Genomic DNA, 17,771 nt, shown 5'->3' on the forward strand with positions numbered 1-17,771 from the left:
ATAAAATTACTTTTATTTTTTTGTAAAATCTTTTTAAAAAAAATTGATTTATTTTTCAAAAAACTTACTCAAATAAGTTCGAAGATAAAGAAAAAATTGAAAAAAAAATAAAAATAAAAATAAAAATAGCATTATCACTTTGAGGGAGATGTAAGTCCACGATAAGAAACGTGTACTATGGTTCACCATAGTGTTCCTCCGTGTGTGTCCCGTAAACCCTGAAGCTGAAATGTGGTTCAAAGCTTTGTTCTTTCCTAAACTCACCGAGTTGGCTCCCCCCTTCAGATTCAAGAACCATGCAAGTTGCCTCCAGTGCTCGCCGTGCCTTTCGGCTTCTCCGCCAATCTCCGATGTTCCTCAACTCCAACAACCATTTCCTTCCCTCTCATCACTCCACCAACCCATCACAACACACCCCCTTTCTCTCAGGTAAATGTTTACATGAAAAACCGCTTCTTTAATCCATAATTTCAGAAAAAAAAAAAAAATTGGTTTGCATAAGGGGCTAAATTCAAGTGTATAAAAAGCTTTTCTTTTTTCCCCCTCCCTGTATTAAAACACACAAAGTTTAGAACTTTAATGGTTTTTTTTTCGTAATGGGGTTTTGCCAATGATTTAGTGATATGAGCTTGCTGAATTAGACAGGGATAACACAACGTGATTATTGGCATGTGTCAATGGAACCAATGTATTTCATGATGCCAAAGGCTTTTTATAGTTCTGGAGTGGAAACTATTGAAGAGACTCCCACAGGTTCTTCATTGTTTTATCCCAGTCTTAGAATTTTATTATATGGTTTCTTTTTGGATTTCATTTCAAGTTACAACTCTTTTTTTTGTCTTTGGTTTGGGTTTTTGAATGCAGTGGCTGTAAAGGAGCTCTATGATAAGATGCTCGAGTCTGTAAAAGTTAAACGATCAATGCCACCTAATGCTTGGTTATGGTCAATGATTGAAAATTGTAAACACCAACAAGATATAAGACTCCTATTCGACATTTTGGAGAACCTCCACGTATTTGTTAGTGTTTACTCTTGTCCACTTTAACCCCTTTCTGTTGCAAATTCGATTATTCAATATTGTTATAGTATTGATTTTCAATCTGTTTTGCAAGCAGAGGCTATCAAATCTTCGAATTCATGATGACTTTAATAGCAATCTCTGTCAAGAAGTTACTAAAGCATGTATTAAAGCAGGAGCCCTTGAATTTGGTACGGATGCGTGATATGTGCCTAAATTTTGTATGTTATACTCCATCTTCTTTTCAATTGGAGCTTATGACATGAAAATATTGAGGTTATTCGAAATGTATATGCAGCAAAGAGGACTTTATGGAAGCATAATGTCTATGGACTGAGCCCAACTGTTGCTGCTGCTAATCATTTACTGGTAACGTTAGCCTATCAATGTTCTAAAATTTTTGATTCTGTTTCTAATTTCTAATTTGGTAATTTAGTGTCATTTATTTACTACAGACGCATGCTAAGAATCACAATGATACTAAATTGCTGGTGGAAGTAATGAAACTTCTGAAGAAGAATGATTTACCATTGCAACCAGGCACAGCAGATATTGTTTTCAGGTTAAGGTGGCTTCTTATGCTGCTTCCATTCTTTTCTATGTATGTCTCTGACCTGTACCTTGGTTGATCACTTGCAGCATTTGTTACAATACTGATAAGTGGGATTTGATTAATAAGTACGGAAAATGGTTTGTCAAGGCTGGTGGCGTAAAACTACGGCAAACCTCATTTGACACATGGATGAAGTTTGCTGCCAAAAGAGGTGCAAATAAATAGTACTTTAATTGACCCAAAGGAACCATTACTAAAGAAAGAAATAATTTTGGTCTAATGTTTAACATAAAAAGGAAATAATCATTTATTGTAACCTTTTGAATTATAAATAAGAAAGAAATTCCTGGTCTCAACTATATTTGTTATAACTTGAACCTGTTTCCGCATAGTTGACTTAACTGCATGTATAGTTTTCACCAAAAGAAATTGCACATATAGTTATACCTAATGATTTCAAGGTTGTGCTATGTATTTTATTTGAACTTGCTTATATCATATCTAACGTTGCTAAATCGTTCATTTATGTATTTTCATTTTCTATTTGTAGGCGAGACGGAGCCATTGTGGGAAATGAATAAGTTGAGACTTGAGACAAAGAAGATACCTACTTTGACAGCTGGGATTTCTTGTGTTAAGGTGGCAAACCCATGGACACCGTTGTCTAATTTGATAACTTATTGTTATAATGCAGTTAACAAGTGTATATGCTAGTATCACCATGATATCCAAGTTTTGATTAGAAGATATTTTATTGCAAACAATTTCCTTGCTTTCCTGGCATGTGTAGTCTGTGTTCTATAAAATGAGAATAGCTGCATGCATCACTTCTTCATGACAAGGCTTATCTAGTTAGACATCTGTCTCATATGAGTTGCATTTAACTAAACATAAATGCTGATGCTTGCTTCAAGTAGCTGGATTGGACCATAGCTGAGTTCCCTTCAGAAATTAAGCTAACCTTGTCTCATGAATTTTCAGGGTTTTTTGTTAGAGCGTAATCCCAGCGATGCAGCTTGCATCATTCACGAACTAAATGAGGTACAAACTGTGTTGTTTCATACCCATTTTTTTTGTTAACTAGGGAAAGCAAAACAAAGAAAGGCAGCAATATGAAATGAAACAATTCATCAGCCTAAACATTTAAAATAAGAAACAGTTTAGACAAGAGCAAATGTTAAGTTTTAGCAAAGGTAGCATATTCTTTTAAAGGAAGCTTGCATTTTTGGATTGATCATTTTTTAAATGATATTCTTGCTTATATATGTTGTGTCTGCTTTGGTAATGTTAAATTTGTTATAACAGCCGCTACCAAACTGAGTGAAAGCCGTATTTGCCTTGGATAGTCTTATATACTCCTCCTTTTTTTTAACACCTGTGTTGCTAGAATTTGGATGATGCAAAAAAGAAAGGCATTAAGGATGAACTTCAGAAGCTTATCTCCGAGTGGCCCAAGGAAGTTATTAAGTACAGGAAAGGAGAGGATCAAAAGGTAAACCATCTCAGTGCTAAGAAATTTGCTTTTCATATTTCTGAGTTTTTGCCCTCTTAAGACTAATGTGCTATATTCTCTCTTTTTTATCTGATCTACTCGCAGACACTAGCATCGTCTTTAAAATCCGATATCCTTGCCATGATTAGTCAACTGAACATGGGACTTGAGGCAAGTCTAAATTTGGAAGACCTTAAGGGATAAATGCTTGTTCAAGGATGAGCTTCATACCATGATGATTTTTCTGGGTCTTCTGTTAGGTCCTGAGTTCAAAGTAGGAAACGTTGATTACTTACATTGGAAATCATTCTTTTTTTTCTTCCAATCATACCTTTTTCTTTCTAATATTTCTGCTTAATGGTGTCTATTAGTGGCATTTAGTTTCCAAAATATGAAATGTTGTTTTAGGGGATTATGTTGCAACAAAAAGATAGTGGTGTGCCTATAACGTGCACTCAAACACTTTCTTGCGATTCAAGCTAAACGATCCGGAAGGAGTATCATAGAATATTTAGTTTAGTTTATAAACCTCCAAATTATAGTTTGGATTTAAGAGAAAAGTAAAGGCACCGGACATAACCATAACAAGCACTCCACCTCATTATGACCTCCACTCATACTGTTGAATAAAAAATGTAATGTGTTCATAAAAAAATAGTCCAACATGTATTTGTGTATAAATAAAACAAGTGTATTAGAATCTTTAAATAAAACAAGCCCCATCAATATGTCATTAATTTGCATGTGAGTATTACTATCATATTCATGAATACATGGCCAAAATTGTTAGATATCGTTTACTGTGTGTAAAGAGCCGCATGGTACTAAATGAAAGCACCATGTATATGTAAATGTAAGTGTAGAGTGAATGTAAGAAAGAAGTGAAAAAGCAGGGAGCTTTGAATCTACAAAGTCATGATCTCTCTCTTAATCATCTCAACAGCCCCTTCTCCTTCTCCTTCTCCTTCCCCATCAGCAACAATTTGCAATAGAGCAGTGACTGCAAATGTCAAAATCCCTTCATTAACCGCCACATTTGCAGCCAAAATCTCAGCCTTGTGGTTGCTGAACACCTCCAAAATCATGGTAATCAAACCTCGGCGAGCCACGGTCTGAATGCCGAAAAACGCGACGTTGGCGGAGACAGTGACAGTGACAGAGCAATTATCAGCATCGGCCATGCATGGAAGCATGAAGGTGGTACCACTGGCATGGCTTTGAATTTGTAGTTCCTTGATCTGCTCCAAGTTGTTCTTCTTCCTCTCAAGCTCCTTTATGTACCTAATCGTTTCCGTTATAACGACTTCCTTTGTAGCCTATTATTAATTTCAGATAGACACCAGTTAGAACCAAACGTGTATGAATGTGATGAATAGAGTATATATAGCAATAATGGGCGATGAACCTTGGAAAGGGGGCGTGGGATGGTGGCCTGAAGCTGAGTGAAGAGGCGATTCATCTTCAGCCTTCTGTTACGCTCCGCCGGCATTGAAGAACCACCACACTCGCTATCACCTTTCATTTCGGGCTTTTGTACTTTAGGGTTCTTGTCATTCCACACATTCTTCCACAATCATTGCACGGTACCCCCATTGGAAAATGCCAAGGTTATATGAAATTCAAATTCATTTTTTTTTCATTAATTTAGGGGTCCTAGTCTCCTAGATATATTTATCGGTACATCTTATAAGGAATAAAAATATAATAACGGAATGAAGATTTTTTATTTTGGACAAAAATTCTCTTTAATAGATAATTAAACCCCTAAAAAAATAGGTCATTTTACTTTTATTAATTTTTAAAATTAATTAATACACTCTTTTTTATTTTCTTCTCGTACAAACTTCGTCTAAGAATTGTTTATATTTAGTATATCAAAAATATTATATGTATGCTAAAATTAATCACTAAAATGAATCACCAATATATTTGTGTATAAATACATATGTAGTTTAATTTATTTTCAATGTATATTTATATTTTAACATATATTTTATACTAAAAAAGTCTAAGAGGCCAGTATTTTTATTACAATCTGACCAACACTTAACCATCAAAAGAAAAGTGAGCAATTCTATACAATTGGATGGAATTTCACACCATTAAAAATTTACTGGCCTTCTAGCACTTCTCTTATATAATAATAGTGTCACAATATATTAGAATCCAAAAAAAGAACACAATATCTCTAAAAATAAAAAATAAAAAAATGCAAGTTTGGTTTTTCTTTTCCAAAACACGCAATATTATATCAAACCAATATTATTAATACAATAAATAATGTGGTACGTATAAATAACCCTCATGCATTTTATTTAATATTATGGATGGCTAACTGCATGAGGTACAAGTAAGAAAGAAACTAATCATCTGTCTTCTCCCAACTAATTGTTGTCATACCAGAATTGCTTTTGAAGATAATCGACTGTATTTTTATCAACTTGAAAAGCTTTGGCTAAAACTTGATCAGAAATAGGTGGAGTTGATCCAAAAACAGCATTAGCAATAGTGATAACCCCTGCATTTTGACTGCTTAGAGCAGCAATAGCAACAGCATTTTCATAACCAACATTCAATTGGAAGTGAACAAGTCCCTTTGGAAACACAAACACATCACCCTTGTTTAGCACTTTCGTGAAAAGACGGTTCTGTCCATTGTTTTGATTTGAAGTCACAAATCCAACGTAGAGAGTGCCTTCAATAACAATAAGGATCTCTGTGCCTCTTGGGTGAATGTGAGGAGGGTTTAAACCTTTTGCTGCAAAGTCTATACGAGCTAACGATATGCCTAATGTGTTCAGTCCGAATAGTTCGTTAACGCTAACTTGAGTAACTTTTGAACCAAGTTTGTTGCTGGTGTTTCCCGCATCAACATGTTTGAAGAAATCTTCAGCTACCACAAGTTTTGGATCTTTGCAAAATTTTCCATTCACAAAAACTGCAATTCAAATCACAAGACAATTTAAAAAGAAAATTCAAGTAAGAAAATATATGGAGTAAGACCAAGTAATCCTTTACCGTTCGAAAATTCTTAACCAGTCCCAATAATCTAAATAATTAGTCTAAGCGACTGCTTAGACCAATTATTTGGATAGTTGGAGATTGATTAAGAATTTTTAAATTGTAAAGAAGTGTTTGTTTTTCGACTAGGAAAAATCTAGGGGCCAGCAACTTTATTAAATTTTGGCCAGCATGTAATAACCAGCAAAAGAAAAATAAATAATCACACACTATTGGATGAAATCTCACACCATTAAAAACATCATTGAAGACTACTTAATGACTACAAATTACAAAAATTACTGGCACTCCTCTTTCGATTATGCATTTATTACGTACCAGCAGATTCGGAATCATTAACTGCCACACAAAAGTCTTGAAGAGGGCTGGGATCGTAGGCAGAAGCAAAAGATGATGCCAAAGCCAAAAACGCAACACTGAAGTATGCAATTCTTGTCATATTGTCTCCCGTAATTAAAATTAAGTCTTCTCTTTTAATTGTTGTATGTGAGTGTTGCAATTGATTACATGGGATGTATTGTATTTATAGGGAGGATCCATTGACATGGTTTTGCCCTTTAGTTAATTAATTAAACTTTTCAGGGATTAGTTCTCTAATTAATGTATGAACCATTCATTCTTCAACAACTATTTGCATGCTTGTTCAAATGATGAATTAGTAATGTATTACCTCGTCTAATCACAGCGTTATGTTTTTGAAGTTGCGTATGGGCAAGTCGATGATTTTTTTTCATCTTAGAATATGTCTAAACCTGAAATAGTCTCTTAACTCTTATAAATTAAATCCATAATAGTGTTGAATTTTGTACCAAATCATTAGACTAATATTGCAATGTTTGACATACTGTTCTTTTTTTCTCATATAGACATAGCACTGCATTTTTTGGGTCATAAATACCACTATTTTTATTTATTTATTTTTTGGGTAACATGAAACAGTACTTGTTTCGGTCTTGATCGATTTTGTTGAAATGAATTCCCATTCAATCTCGTTTATTAGATATAAGTTCAGTTTAATAATTTGATACTCTTTGTTTCAATTCTTTGTTTGACAACTTATTACATCTGATGAAGTTTCTTTTTGGGTCTTTGTGATAGAGATATAGAGTGCATTTTTTATTAAATTAAAAAAAAGTAGTTGACATGATGAAGTGTAAATTTTCATCATCTATGAATGTTTACTAAAAAATTAAAAAGTTGCAAAACCTTAACTATTTCATTTTTCATCTCATAATTTTAGAGTTTTTTCGTACTAAAAAGAGAAATTAAAAATCTTCGATACTTAATTCAAAGAGGAAGAGACTTTTCTGTTCATTTTCACTATCCATATTATACTTTAACTCTATTTGTTATTACTAATATTCCTTTGATAATTTAGGAAGGTAGAATATAATTATTTTTTTTAGAAATTGCACAAATTTAGTGTTAACTTTTATGTTTTAATTTAAAGAAAGTAAGAACTAAGAAGATTTTTTTTATAATACCAGTCATTAGAAAATAGAGATATTAATGAAGCCGTTAGTGCTTATTAGTCAATGAATAATACTATATATTCAAGTATTTTTCTTAATCAAATTGGTTTAATATCAATAAAAATTAGTTACTCCAAATCTTATTGTTTGATTTAGTTCATAAAAAACCTTCGATGTGCAGCATTATTTGGATTCACTTTTGATGTATGAACCATTCTTCCCTGATTTTGGTTCGTCTATTTGTGAAGCTGTCGTCAAGTATGGTAAGAATCAAGAAGATAAATTAAGATTGACAAAGATATCAATAGGGTGGACGTGCCGGAGTGGTTATCGGGCATGACTAGAAATCATGTGGGCTCTGCCCGCGCAGGTTCGAATCCTGCCGTTCACGTTTTTTGGCAACTCCGCACTCTCCCTTATCCACACCCTCCTTCTTCTCCCTCCCCCCACACTTCCACACCTTCCCTTTTGCCTTCAAGGCATGTTCCCTCCTCCATTCTTCTTCTTCTTCCATCTCCATCGCCCTCTCGCTACACTCCCAGGCCTTCAAATTCGGCTTTCTTGCCGATCCTTTCTCCCTCAACGACCTCATATGCGTTTACTCCCTTCATCGCCGCGTCCACCATGCCCACAAGCTGTTCAACGAGAGTTCTCACAGGGATGTTGTCTCTTATAATGCCATGGTTCATGGGTTCGTTAAAAGTGGTGAGATTACGCGCGCGCGGGAACTGTTCGAAGAAATGCCAGAAAGAGATTCTGTGTCCTGGGGCACCATGATTGCCGGTTATAGCAATGCGAAGCTGTGTTACGAAGCCATTGATTTGTTTAATGAGATGATTGGATTGGGGATTAGGCCAGATAATATAGCTCTGGTAAATGTTCTCTCAGCTTGTGCTCAAACGGGAGAGTTGGAACAGGGTAGGATAGTGCATGATTACATTACAAGGAATGGGATTCGGATGCAAAGTGTGGCTGTCTTGAGAACCCATGCAATGATATGGGTGCATGGCTCATATATTGGGGAGAGCAGGGTTGCTTCAAGAGAGGCTGTTGAGACTTGAGATGATAAAAAGGGATGCCAAGTGGTGGAGATGTGTTTGCGTGGGGTGGGTGTAGGATCCATGGAAACGTTGAGGTTGCAAAGAAAGCCGCACAACAAATCATGGAGATAAAGCCTGAGGATGGCGGGGTTTATTCTGTAATGGCTAATATTTATGCTCATACAGAGCAATGGGATGATTTAGCTGTTGAGATGATTTAGCAAATTATTTAATGTCTATATCTCTGTGTCTCTGTATCAAGAAAGACATAAATCAAACACTGCCTTAAGCCACACTAATATCTTTATCTTTTATGTTATGTTTTTAGTATTTTATTTTATTATATTCTCAAAACCAAAGAAATATATTTATCAGTAATGTTTATAGATATATTTTTTAATTAATATCCCATGTAGATATTGATTTATAGCGCAAGCAGCAGTCAAATTGTCACAACTCAGAAGCATGTGACATTGATTAACACAATAAATAGTATGCAACAACTTTTGAACTACAATGAAGGTTCCCAAGTTGGCACGCTAGAGTGACATTTATCAACCAACTAAGCTGAAGAAATTAAAGGAAGCATAACCAAGAAGAGGAATGCTACTGATCCAAGCAATGATAAACCAATGGAAGCAACCATTTGGTGACAAAATTTGCCGAACACATTGCACACTTTCTTCCATTGAACGTGAGAGTTTCCATGGTACCCAAGTACGCCCACGGCCGAAGCGGCGCCAATGCCGGAGAACAGCAAAGCCACCATCAACGCGTCAAGGACAAAGATTAGTATCCGCAAGTGCTTGCTCTTGCCATCTCTATTTGCGGCGGTTAGGAGTAGTGACACGGCTGCGTATCCACATGATGTTGCGTTTGTCACAAGAAAGTACCTATTTGTAATAGGAAAAGTATAAGGAGCCAATGAAATATTTATACAATGTGTACAATGGAGGTTTATGGTGTATTAGAGATATAATTGTTAGTGTTACATTTTCCCATCAGCTGAAGTTTTTGGGATGAGTGGTATCATGACATGGTATTAAAGCGCTAGATCCGAAAGATCAAGAGTTCGTGAATCCAAAAATTAGTATAGGGAATGTTCATTTTATATTTCAATATATTGTCTCCCTAGCGGTTCCCTAGCGGAATCCGCTTAAAAATATCGTGTAAATAACTCAATCAATCATTTTTTATTTGTGGATCGGATATATAAATATATTATTTAATTTCTTTTAATATATATTTTATATTATAATATGTATTTTACACGAATGATTAAAATAATGACTGATATTTAATAAACACATAGTATAATTGATCTGGATTATAAAAATCAATTCAACTTTTAAAATGTAGGTCTAATTACTATCTAATCTCAATTATCATCACTAAATCAGTTTTAGTAACTTTGGATATTGTATTTGAATGAATGATATTTATTTTTTTTTATCGAAGATAGAGAAATTTGAATCTACGACTTCTTAAATGAGTATAGAAAGACTACGCCAATTGAATTATAGTTCATTGGTAAATGAATGTTATTTTTAGTTTCTAAATAATAATAAAAATAATAAATCTAATAATAATTCAATTATATTATGTATATATTAAAATTAATTATTAATATAAAATATAAAAAATATATTAAAAATAAATTAAATAATATATATATATATAAAAATATATAAGAATTAATTTTGTTACTAGTACTAGTTTTAGTACGTATATAATATTTTTTATTAATTTGAAATAAGGATGCATAGACGTGTCATATGTGTTTGTATCTAAATTAAACATATGGGCGACGGTGCCATGAACTTGGAAGAGCCATTAATGCATGTCTACAGATAAGTAGGACTAGTTTGAAACTATAGACAAGTTATTTCAACGTTGAAATTAGACATCTATATAGATCTATAGTTTATAGAGATATTGATATAATATTGTTTATGAGATATATTAATCAGTGAAAGAAATAAAAGTTACATTTTTTCTCTTTTTTCCACACATCGATATTATTTGAATTTCAGGTGTGAACGTTGGAGAGGATGTATATTAGGACAAATTAAAGAGTAAAGTTATGAGAGGAATCCTAAGTTTATAATAAAAGTATCAAATATCTAAAGAAAAAAAATATTCAAAATTAAGGTAGCATCTGTTTTTAAAAATTAAAATTAAGATTAAGAGATTAAAATTTAATATTGTATTTGATAATCAAAGAATAAAATTTAAAATTTTAGTTTCGGGACAAAATTTCAGTCATTTCAATATTTTTAAAAAGTTAACATACAGGAAATTAGATATTTTTTAAAACAGAAACTAAAACTTTCATAATATTTCTTATCAAAAATATTTTTATTTAATTTTTCAAATTTTAAATTTATTTATCAATCTCTATATTTATCTAAAACTTAATATAATATTGAGACATAATTCAATTTAGTATATTTTACATCAATCACAATATAAAAATTTAATTATCTCTTAATTATCTTTGTCTCTCTCATTTAATTTCAGTCTCTCATCTCAATCTCCATTCTCTCCTCTAAACACAATCTAAATGTACACAAAGAATACTATAAAAAAAAGTATAAGTAAATAATGAAAATACTAAACAATGAAAATAATGGATATATAGAATATTTAATTCACTAAGTATGCAGATGATTATCCTAATATTAAGATTTAGGTAAATAATTTAGGGGTATAATGTGTTTTTACTTTATTAGACTAATTTTAAAGCCTATTATTAACATTGTTCACAAAAATCATTATATACTTAGCAAAATTCTATTTAAAATACACTAATTTAATATATAAAAATTACATACACTTCTTCAAAATATAAAAGATGTATTACAAATAAGTCTGCATGAGAATACCATGAAAAACTCTTTGTATGAAGGTAATGTGCATCAAAGCATAAAGTTTGATATACACCAACAGCAGTAAAATCTTATCCCACTAAATAAACTCAACTACATGAATCAAAAGCATAAATTTTGATATGATAATAATAATTTAGATTCTTTTAAATCACTTGTTAGACATTGGCAATTTAGCTAGGCAACAAAACCAAAGTTGATGAAAGGCATAAAGTAAAAAGAAAAAGACTAAAGAAACATGTTTATAATGCATATGAATATATGAGAAGAGAGGAAGAGATCGAGGGTCTTACAGAACAGCAGAGAGGTAATGCCACTTTGCAGAAACAGGAAGATTAACCGGTGGTAGAGAATCAAAAACCTTCAGAGGAACAACCTTGGTTTGTTTATTGGTCACAACAACAATTGAAGCTGCTAGAGTCAGTATCAACGCCAATACCCTCAAAACCAATCCACTCTTATTATTACTACCTGATCTTGCTGCCACCTCTGTTTTTCCATGGTGATGTCCCTCCATTACTTCTTAGCTTTTATTAATTATAATTCTCTGTATATATGAGGTTTAATAGTGTACAGAGAGTAGTATATTTATACACAGAACCAAGCTAAGTGACAGATCAGAATAATGAAGGAAAATGGCAAAATAAGAACTACTTTTTGAAATTATTATTAATGGTTATGAATTTGGATTTGGATGATGAGTGAGTGAGTGTGTAGTATACCTAATTAAAATATTCAAATAAGGACATTAATATTATTGCAACATCTAATTAATTGCAAGTAGTACTGTTTCTACTGCTCAACTACTTTTTTTTGGTTTTCAATTTTTCATTTTTTGTTTTTGGGTCAATTAATAATGACAACTACTTTCATTTAATTAGCTACATGCTGTTGTGTCATACGTAGTGTCTCTCCGGGCCTTTCATTATCAACGTGGGGCTTCTTGTGATATTCTGTGCTTTTCCAGGGACTATTGTGAAAAAAATAAGAGTTAACATAGGGCCACTGTTGAATTCTCAATGTTTAAGAGTTCTAAAAAAAATTGAGATTCTATGTAAAATTAAAAAGATAAATTAAACACTTAAAATATAAAATTGTAACAAATTTTAAGTTATAAAATTTTATAAAATCAAGTAACTTATTTAAAATGATAATATCAAAATATTTTTAAAATTAAATCGAGATTTTATTCTTGAAATATCAACTGGTGCCAGCTTCTTCTAGATCTTGCTTAGCTTGTTGAGATGGAGTACGTAGCCACCAATATATCTCCCATTTTACTCTTAAAAGAATTTTTTAATTAATTACTTGCTTTATAGTAGGGTTGAATATTATTATAATTAAATGTGAACTACTACAGCCAACTTTCCTTTTTTTTTTCTAACTTCGAGTAAACGGTCAAAATAATATTCGAAAATTTACTAAGATAAATAAATCATCAAAAAATGTAAAAATATGATAAAAAAAATTAGATATTAAATATATATTTTAAAAAATAATTTTAAATATCAGATTTTGATGTAATTTTTTATAAATATTATTAAAAAATAAAATATTTTTATTTTTAAAATTTAGTTATTTTATATCAAGTAAATTTTTTAATTTTTTAAATAAATAAATAAATTTAAAAATTAAATTTTATTCTAAAATTTTTCTGACACTTTTTAAATATTTAGTCAAATATTGATATAAAAATTTAGATCAAATTAATTAGTCATTTATTAAATACAAAATTTTTTGTCACTTATACAAATATAATATTTATCGTATTTTTAAATCATTCAACCCATAAATAGATAGGGTGAAACAAATTTTATGATGGTTTGACAAAAAAAAAAACTAATAAACCAGATTTTTAACTGGTTCAGTCTAATTCAAAACCGTTTAAAATTGAGAAACAACAAAAATCAGTCAAATTCAATAAAAATTGGTCCAATTAAACTACTCAAGTGAAAATTCTAAAATTAACAAAGATAAAATTCGAACTTAAGTCCTCATTATTACTACGTGCTTTTTTTTGTCACTTAAATATGTTATTCCTTATTATTATATATTATTTTAATTTTATATTCAATTATATTTAAATTAATTATATCTTTTATTATGTATAATTATTAATATAAATATAAATATTATTAAATATATAAATAAAAACATCAAATATTTTTATTAATTAAAATATAATTATTTTTTTATAATTATATGATATTATTAATATTAATTTTTTATAAATACATATAATATATAATAATATAACAAATAAAAACTAATTAATTAATTATTAAAATTAAAAATAATTATTTTAATATAAAAATAAAATTAAAAAATTATTATAAAATTTATATAATTATTAATAATAACTGAATTATAATATATTGACTATAATTTATTAAAATTTGATTATTTTTAAAATATTAATAAAAATATATATTTTAATTTTAAATTTTTATTATTTTTATTTTTTATTTGTCTATAACCGAAATAATCGATTTAATTAGTAATTTATTATTAATTAATAAATTAATAATTTAATTAGTTCGATTATCGATTCAATTTAGTAATTATGATGGTTACTTTATTTTTATTTATTTTTTCTTTGACTGCGAGCCTCGAAATTAATATCTAGCTAAAATGGAAGCCCAATTGGGAAGGCCTAATATCTAACAAGATATATATTTACACGTCCAAAAAAAAAACAAGATATATATTTGACAAATGAAAGCGATTATTTTTAAGTAATTTTCTGGTCAACTTACGTTGCTTAATGAGTTCACACATAGTCACAAAAAAAAAAAAAAAAGAGTTCACACACGGTCAACGTAAAATAAATTAAAATATTTTTTTATTTATTTATTGTTATTTGTTCGTATATGATGGAAATATCAAATGATTCTTAAGTAGATTTGCTACGACACATGATTGTGTGTGGCTGAATATGAATAGAGTTACTTGTTCAATTCAATCGTTTGGTCTTACCCTTCAGCTAATGAGGACTACTATTAAATTATTATTATTATTATTATTATCTTATTCCACTCTCACTTTGGTTTTTATATATATATATATATATATATATATATATATATATATATATATATATATATATATATATATATATTAAAATGGTAACTAAATCTCTAAAAATTTTAGTATCAGACTAATTAGTATTTAAAAAATATTAATTTAATTTTTTGAGTTAGTAAATAATAATTATATTTTTTATTAGTTTATTATGTAAAATTTAATAATAATATTTATATATACCATTAATTATTATGATATATTTATTTATAAAAAATCTGTTAAAAAATTATTATTTTATAATTTATTTATAAATAATATATATTAGTTATAGTCACAAATTAAATTATTTTATATTAAATAATTTATATAAACGTAATCTTATTTATTATTATAAATATTAAATTAAATAAGTTATTATTAATTTTAATTTAAAATTAAATGAAAATAAAATAAAAAATATTATTTTATTTGAGTTTTATGATTTAATAAATGTCACACTCAAATATAAATAGTTAATTTTAAGGTTTTTGATTTCTCAAGACACCAAAATTGTTTCGTAACTTTTTTTTTTATCAAAAGAGCGAGTTGTGAGTCAGTTATATTAGAGATGCAAAAAGTTTTAGTTGAAAAAGATAAAAAAAATTAAACTCTTTTAATAATATAAATTTAGATATATTTTTGCATTTAAGCATTTATTTGTTAATGATTTAATATGTATTTTTAAGAAGTTCATTATGTAAATAACAAATTTTAGAGTGAAATTTTATCTTATAGAATATGTGATAAATATTATATAGAAACTTAAAAGATAACAAATATTTTATTGTTTAAAATTATATCGTTTTTATGCTCAAACAACAATAAATAATACATTATTATTATAGACAATTCTATTTTATTTTTACACTATTTATTAACAGAAAAATATATATCTTCACTATTTATTATGTAAAAGATTTCATTGATATTTTTTTTAAATTAATTAATCCAAAATTAAAATTCTTGAGAATGGAATTATCACTATACTTTATATATATCTGAGATTCATCAACGTTGCTTGATTTGCTGGTTCACATAATTATTTAACTCGTTAAACTATGTTTGTTTCTAACTTTCTACAACGTTCTGGTTCATTCTTGACGGTTGAATTTCATTGGAAATTCTACACACAGAAAATGATGCACAAACTAAACTCCTCATACGCTCATTTCATTGGGAAAACTAATTTTAAGGTACATTAATTAGTAAGCTATATTTTTTTTTTGGTGACTAATTAGTAAGCTATATTTACATACAAGAAATTATTCACAATAAATTAAAATAAAAAGAATTAGCCATGGAAATAAGAGAATATATATTTAATGATATGTATCAATAAAAGATATTATATCTATTTGTTCAAATTATTGTCGTTTTATATACTTCTCTTTAGTAACCCTAGTTAACTAGTATATTCATCATTGACTATATAGTATATACCTAGTTAATTAATCACATAGTTACATGATTAATTACCTTTGGTTGGGTTTCAACATTTCATGGAAAAAAGAGAGGATTGATTGAACAAATATATTAGAACCTTTCTTTCCGTAGGAGTAGGGGGTCACATCATTTCAAATAAGTGGGTTTAAATTACATTAAATAGTAAAATATAATATTTAATAGTTAGTGAAAGACACTAATGAAAATATGAACAATATAGCATTCCCATATTTCTCTCGGCCAGGATTGCCCTTCTTCAATGACGACTATGACCCACCATCAAGTTGGATAAACATTCTAGATCAATATTAATCATTCACACGCAATTTATCTTAATAATGCATACTATATAGAAATTGAATTCAAATTAAATTAGTCAATTGAACTTAGAATGCATACGCAACACTCCTAGATACTAGTATAAGAAAAATTCAATAACCATCAAAATTTATTACTTTATCAGTATTTTTAATTATTATTTAATTTAATAATTTAACAATATTTTTTAATTTATATTTTTAAATATTATTAATTAACTATTAACTAAAAATAATAAATTTTATTAATTTTTTAATATTTTTCTACTAATATAATGATTATTCAAATAAATATATTTTAATATAAAAATAATAATTTTTTAATTATTATATAATTTGATATATTTAATTAAATTATTAAATATAATACGAAATAATAATTAATTATTATTTTCACGTAAAAATACCATTCAAACGTAGTTATCCATTTATTCATTTATCAAGCCGTCATAATTATGAGTATATGCTTCTGGATTGTTTGATTTGTTTCCCATATATATATCTTGATGACTTTGAACTGGAAAGTCTTCTTTCTTATATAGAACCTTACAATCCAAAAGCAATTAATGAAAAACTGAAAAATTCCATTATCTTCTTATGTATGTCAAAATTAGAGGAAATCAAAAAGACTTTTCTTAAAATCCTTTTTAGATAGAAGTCTTCGTAGCTTGGATCGTATTTACAGATTTGCAATAAATATTTGTATTCGATCTAAAAATTGTAAATACAATTTGATTTGCAAATTAATCAGATTGGATCGGATCCGATTCGTATTTTTTGCAGATCAGATCGCGGATATCTACTTTATATCTGCGATTTACATAATAATAATAAATAAATAAATAAATATATGTTTAGTATTATATTTACTTGTTTGTATGTTTTAGTTAGTAATTATTATTCATATATTGTATTATTTTATTTTTGTTATTTAAAAAAATTTGATTAAAAATATTTTAAGAATAAACAAAATTAAAAATATGAAAAAAATATTTTATTGAATTTTTTATATAAAAATATAATTAAGAAAAAGTTCAATTATATAGATATATCTGATAATCTAATACTAAAAAGCACAGATATCATATTCAATCCAATCCGTATATCCTTATTTTTAGACTCTGTCCAAGCCCATGTGATGAAAATAATAAAATCCTTTGAACATGATAAAAATTAAATCCGGCCAAATAATTTTTTTGAAAGAAAGGAAAGTTACGAAATCTATGTTTCTAAGAGATAATAATTTATTATAGCTAATGAGTACCAAAATAGATTATTGATGATATAAGAAATTTTCAGAAATGTTTAATAATAAAAATATATTAATAAAAAATTATTAAAATATTTTTTTATTTAATATCTTTTATAATAAATAAATACTAAATAAAATAAATTTAAACCGATTAAACGAATTATTTTTTGTCTTTCCAATGTTATCAAAGAATTTTAGTGTGTTTAGGTGG

General features: G+C 28.6%; 4 protein-coding genes and 1 non-coding gene across 6 annotated transcripts; 2 read left to right on the top strand and 3 right to left on the bottom strand.

The window, feature by feature from the left end:
• Window positions 1-141: 141 nt before the first annotated feature.
• On the top strand, window positions 142-3,592 carry LOC112704686 (uncharacterized). 2 transcript variants are annotated; one of them, XM_025755737.3, is made up of 11 exons: window positions 142-429; window positions 646-753; window positions 865-1,019; window positions 1,117-1,210; window positions 1,318-1,388; window positions 1,475-1,581; window positions 1,659-1,783; window positions 2,123-2,211; window positions 2,554-2,613; window positions 2,960-3,064; window positions 3,170-3,592. In XM_025755737.3, exons 1-11 carry the CDS (start codon window positions 297-299, stop codon window positions 3,266-3,268), a joined length of 1,146 nt encoding a protein of 381 aa, XP_025611522.1. In that variant the 5' UTR covers window positions 142-296; the 3' UTR covers window positions 3,269-3,592. The 2 variants fall into 2 exon arrangements, with proteins under 2 accessions (XP_025611522.1, XP_025611523.1); XM_025755738.3 differs by having other exon boundaries at window positions 178-429; window positions 642-753.
• A 174-nt stretch (window positions 3,593-3,766) lies between these two features.
• Window positions 3,767-4,687, bottom strand: LOC112704712 (uncharacterized). Its single transcript, XM_025755739.3, has 2 exons — window positions 4,470-4,687; window positions 3,767-4,380 (listed from the first exon to the last, which is right to left on the bottom strand). The coding sequence occupies exons 1-2, from the start codon at window positions 4,584-4,586 to the stop codon at window positions 3,970-3,972; spliced, it is 528 nt and encodes a 175-aa protein (XP_025611524.1). The 5' UTR covers window positions 4,587-4,687; the 3' UTR covers window positions 3,767-3,969.
• A 616-nt stretch (window positions 4,688-5,303) lies between these two features.
• LOC112704728 (germin-like protein 12-1) lies at window positions 5,304-6,576 on the bottom strand. Its single transcript, XM_025755741.3, has 2 exons — window positions 6,404-6,576; window positions 5,304-6,002 (listed from the first exon to the last, which is right to left on the bottom strand). Exons 1-2 carry the CDS (start codon window positions 6,522-6,524, stop codon window positions 5,449-5,451), a joined length of 675 nt encoding a protein of 224 aa, XP_025611526.1. The 5' UTR covers window positions 6,525-6,576; the 3' UTR covers window positions 5,304-5,448.
• Window positions 6,577-7,866: 1,290 nt separating this feature from the next.
• Window positions 7,867-7,948, top strand: TRNAS-AGA (transfer RNA serine (anticodon AGA)). Its single transcript has one exon. It is a non-coding gene; the product is annotated as a tRNA-Ser (tRNA).
• Window positions 7,949-8,886: 938 nt separating this feature from the next.
• LOC112704744 (CASP-like protein 1E2) lies at window positions 8,887-12,235 on the bottom strand. Its single transcript, XM_025755742.2, has 2 exons — window positions 11,779-12,235; window positions 8,887-9,490 (listed from the first exon to the last, which is right to left on the bottom strand). Exons 1-2 carry the CDS (start codon window positions 12,000-12,002, stop codon window positions 9,160-9,162), a joined length of 555 nt encoding a protein of 184 aa, XP_025611527.1. The 5' UTR covers window positions 12,003-12,235; the 3' UTR covers window positions 8,887-9,159.
• Between the last annotated feature and the right edge of the window lie 5,536 nt (window positions 12,236-17,771).

This window comes from Arachis hypogaea, chromosome 1 (assembly GCF_003086295.3).
Source record: "Arachis hypogaea cultivar Tifrunner chromosome 1, arahy.Tifrunner.gnm2.J5K5, whole genome shotgun sequence".
Lineage (NCBI taxonomy): Eukaryota > Viridiplantae > Streptophyta > Magnoliopsida > Fabales > Fabaceae > Arachis > Arachis hypogaea.